At 57.5% G+C, this 4,669-nt stretch overlaps 1 protein-coding gene across 1 annotated transcript in view; it reads right to left on the bottom strand.

Annotated features, from left to right (window-relative positions):
• The window catches only part of LOC112961740 (class I histocompatibility antigen, F10 alpha chain-like), a 14,925-nt gene extending 10,305 nt beyond the window's left edge, over nucleotides 1-4,620 (bottom strand). The window contains exons 1-2 of the mRNA XM_026057230.1: nucleotides 4,421-4,620; nucleotides 3,619-3,894 (exon numbers count right to left, since the gene is read on the bottom strand). Coding sequence (XP_025913015.1) covers nucleotides 3,619-3,894; nucleotides 4,421-4,538 — 394 coding nt within the window. The 5' untranslated portion in view covers nucleotides 4,539-4,620. The remainder of the gene's footprint in view (nucleotides 1-3,618; nucleotides 3,895-4,420) is intronic.
• Between the last annotated feature and the right edge of the window lie 49 nt (nucleotides 4,621-4,669).

Genomic DNA, 4,669 nt, shown 5'->3' with positions numbered 1-4,669 from the left:
ACTCGCTCTTCATCCACCCCTAGGCACAGCTCAATACATTCCAGTTGCTCTCTCACATCAAGAGCAACTCCAGCACCTCGCTTTCCTGGCCTCTCTTTCCTAAAAAGCACGTAGCCATCCATGACAGCACTCCAGTCATGCGAGCTATCCCTCCCACCATGTCTCTGTAATTGCAATGAGATCATGGCCCTGCGACCGCACACACATCTCTAGTTCTTCCTGTTTATTCCCCATGCTGCGTGCATTGGTGTACAGGCATTTCAGCAAGGTGATCAAGCATGCAGGGTTCCCAGGAGGGATACAAGAGGATCCTCCATAACCACGTCCCATGTGCACTTCCCTGGCTGCATGCACTTGCTGGAGGCATCCCGACTTGAGCCGCGTTTTGCCAACTACCCTGGCACTATAACTCTCCCCTTCCCCCGTCTTTCCTAGTTTAAAGCCCTCCTTACCAGCTTGGCCAACCTGTTGCCAAAGACACGCGTGCCCCACTTAGTCAGCTGGATCCCATCTCTCCCCAGCAGCTGTCGATCTTCAAACAGGGGCCCATGGTTGTAAAAACCAAAACCCTGTTGCCAACACCAGCAGCGCAGCCAGTYGTTAACYTGGAAAGTCCGTCYCCTCCTCCTCTCATCCATCCCCCTCACTGGCAGGATTGAGGAGAAGATGACCTGGGCTCCCAGACCCTTGACCACCAGCCCCAGAGCTCTGAAATCCTCTTTGATGGTCTCTAGTTTGCCCTTGGTGTGATTAGTGCCCCCATGGAAGAGCAGCAGAGGGTAATAGTCTGATGAGTGGACAAGCCTTGGCAGTCTTTCCATGACATCTCGTATTCGAGCCCCTGGCAGGCAATCATATACGAACGCTGCTACACTTAAAATAGTCTGCAAAGTCTCTCCTTGCCAACCTGGCAAATGTTCTTTAAAATACTTTTGTATATCCGGGGCCTCCTGATCTACAAAAACACTACTTGCGAGGGCATCCTTGGAGTTTTGTGGGGTCATTGCCCCATATTTTAGCAGGGCTTGCCAAAGCTGTCCCTAGAAGTCACCGGGGTGTTCGSCTAGTCACCGTCTACATTCTTGTACTTTAGTCCAATTTACTCCTAACTCCCTGCATGCCCTAATTGCTTCTATTAAATTTTGGAGTCCTGTTTGGCACGCAGCTCTATCTCCTGCATTATTATAATCCCAGTTTGGATCATTTGCTGGCCAGGGGTTTCTCTTTCCCCTGGCTTGTTGTGCTAGTTCTACAAAATAATTCTCCCAAAAGAATTTGGGTATCTCCCCAACTCGGGTTATACCCTGTACATAAGCTAGAAAATAATTGAGCGCATCCTCCCTTAACCTCGGCATTTTGCTTCCCCCCAAGGCTAAATGGCTAGGATTCCCGGATTGATCAGTAAATACATGTAATACAGAAGGAGGGGGATTGGCTGCACCCATTCCCCCTGGCTGTGAAGCAGCAGGATTAGGCAGCACGTTAGAGACCATAGGATAGAGTCTGGCAGCCACTTAAGTAGAGGTAAGTGGTAAAGGAGGAGAAAGAATAGCAGATAGATCGTCAGGCATATAAAGCGGGGCAGATACAGTGTGAACAATATTGGGGGTATTAGCATCTGCTAGTGCTAGCGTCACCTTTGGCAGGGTCTCTCTCTCTCTCTCTCTCACTCTCTCTCTGGGAACCGCACTCACCAGCCGAGTCTTTGACCACCAAGACTGCTGTCCCTTCGCAGTGGGCGGCTTTATCAGCTGACGGGTGCCCCCTTCGGTTCCCAGGTTACACGCACTCACACTAGTCACCGTACCTGGCACTATGCACACTCACACTAGTCATCATACCTGGCATTACACACGCTCACACTAGTCCCTGTACCTGCTATGCCTTACAGCGCACTTTGCTGTCAACGGCCAATCCTCCTGACAGAATGTAACCGCATTTTGACAAGCCGACTGTACCACCAATCTTCTTCCCATTTTCCCGTACCTTGGCTAAGGGTGTCCCCTTCTCTGCGCCAGCTGCATTTTCCATTGTCCAGTGCACCTTATGCTGGTCGGGCTACGCACCCTTAAAGCTGCAGCAAGGGAGGGTCCTGAACCCGCCCTAATACTCCTACCTAGGGGGACTCGAACCCCCTCTAATAACTTTTCCAAATCTGCTCAGGGAATTTTAACACTCACCCACTCAACACCGCGTGCTCCAAAGATCCCAGGTGAACTCACCTGCTGCCGGCAGTTAGATGTTTGGAGACAGGAAGGTCCAATGGTAGTGACCTAGGGTCCCACCTGGGTCGCCAAACTGTTAGAGAAGTTCCTTGACCCTCGGTTTCCTGAAGCAGAGTCTCAGACGCGGAGTATCACAAACTGGTTTACTGGAAGTGGTGCAGTGGCAAATAACAGCTCGAGCTGGGTGCTTCCGCAGAGGGACCCCACACAAGGACAGCCCTAGGCAATTATACCCTTACAATCTAAGTTCCCCACCCCTCATGCGAGAGGTTGGACCAATAGTCATATTTAGATCTGGGGTCTTCCCCTTCTCCATTGGGTTCCTTCACTGTCTCTAGGCAGGCTGCTGCTTTTCTTATTTGCAAGGGTGCAGCTTCTGCCCTCAGTTGGAACTTCTTCATCTTCCCGGCTTGAACCAGCTCCGGGGCCCTCTTTCACTTAACTAGGTAATATCTAGGAGAAAGTTCACAGCTTGCGGCCTAAGGCTTCAGCAAATTTAGCTACTAACGCTAAGCAAGATATGCCGAGTGATCAACTCTAGGCAGCTTCACTCCGATATTCTTTAACACCCGGCACTCACCTGCGGCCAGCACGTACCCCTTCTCCCTCATCCCTGCAGGAAGAAAGAGGCGTCAGCCAAAGCAGCGGCTCACACCTGGGCTCCGCTCCGCCCGCAGGGGCCCCACCTTGCGCCCCCTTCTCCTCCTGGCCACCAGCAGTCCCCCGAGGCCCGGACTTCCTCCCCCCAATGCACTGGCCCCGGCGCTTTACCCGATCTGCTCTTCCAGACCGCAAAGCCGGCGATCGCCGCAATGACAACGAGCGCAGCGATGACAACCCCGATGACGATGGACAGCAGGTTGCTCTGCAGCTCTGGAAGAGAGCGGGGCCGTGAGCAGGGGCACGGAGCTGTCCCCCAGCTGGTGCTCCGTGAGCTCCAGGCACCTGTGCTCACCCCAGGAAAAGAGGCCGGGCTCTGGCAGGCTGGCGTGCTCCACGCGGCACTGGTACTCGTCCTTCTGCACTGCGAGGCCTTCAATGCTGGCCCAGGCGTGGTAGGTGCCATCGCTGTTGGGCACGGTGCTGCCCCGCTTGGTCTCCTGGGCTTGGATGCGGCCCTTTCTCAGCCAGTTGATGGCGATGGAGCGTGGGTAGAAGCCGTGAGCCCGGCACGACAAGATCAGGAGCCCGTGGCTCTCCTTCCCCGACACTTGCACAGCGGGGCGCTCTGGGGAGGTGGCGCGAGGCAGGGAGCCAGGTCAGGCAACTCGCGCCCAACCCTGCACACATGCACCTGACCCGCTCCCAGCTCGGGCAGCGCCCTCCGTCACCCTGGCCCAGCGCAAAGTCCGGGGCCCGTCCCTGTGTCTGGGGGTGCCCGCCTTGCCCTCACCTCTCCTCTCCAGCGTGGCCTTCCCATACTCCACGTATTTCCGCAGCCACTCAGTGCAGGTGGTCTCCAGGTAGTGCTTCAGTCTCTCAGGCTCAGCCTCATCAACCTCCCACTTCCTCTTGGTGATTTCTGCTGCAGCATCCGCCGCAGTGAACGTCAGTGTGTCCTTGTTGAAGGCAAGGAAGTCCCTCCCGTCGTAGGCATGCTGATAAAACCCCCGGATCCCCCCATCCTCCAGGAGGTCACAGCCATACATGGACTGCCACGTGTGATACCCTGAGATACAAGCAGGGAGACGGGGGCTCAGGGGCAGTCCCGGCCCCTCAGAGGGACTCAGACCCCCCCTCGGCAGCAGCCCCTGCCTGAGCCCCACGCAGCTGACAGGGGAGCCGGGCCCCAGCTGGGCGCTGGCACAGGGCGCCCCACGGCTTCGAGCACTGGCACTGCAGCAGCTCGGCCTCTCACCAGGGCCAGAAGCGTTTGGGGCGTCACACAAACCCCTGCCCCAGACCCCCCAGCACCCAGCACAGGGACAGGGGCACCCTGGCCCCACAGCCCCCAGCGCTGGCAGCTGGGGACGGCCAGGGGCTGCGATGGGGCGGCCGGGAGACCCTGGGGCTGCGCGATGGGGCTGCCCCAGCATCCTGGGGACGGCGAGGGGCCCCCGGGGCTCTCTCCCTTTTTGGGACGCCCCGTGACACCGGCCAGGCAAGGGCTGGGGCTCCCAAGGCATCGGCCCGTGGCTGGGCAAGGCCTCAGGGCACCCACGGAGCCGCAGAGCCCTGGCCTGGCCCGCGCTCACCCCCACTCTGGTTGTAGCGTTTCTGCGCCGTGTCCAGGTTCAAGCGGAAATCCTGCTGATGGCCCTGGCGTGCCTGGGTCTTGCAGTCCCAGTACTGCTGGTCCAGGTTGTCCGCCATGCCGCGCGGGGCTCTGCTCTCTGCGTCTCGCTGTCATAGTGATCCATGGTCTCTCCGTCCACGTACCCCACGGACACGAACGCGGGCAGCCCCGGGCTGGGCTCTGACACCCCAGTGTAGAAGTAGCGCAG

The sequence above is a fragment of the Apteryx rowi genome, unplaced genomic scaffold (genome assembly GCF_003343035.1).
Source record: "Apteryx rowi isolate R43461 unplaced genomic scaffold, aptRow1 scaffold_1374, whole genome shotgun sequence".
Classification (NCBI taxonomy): Eukaryota; Metazoa; Chordata; class Aves; order Apterygiformes; family Apterygidae; genus Apteryx; species Apteryx rowi.
The sequence above is the reverse complement of the archived record's forward strand: the minus strand, read 5'-3'. Positions and strand labels throughout refer to the sequence as shown.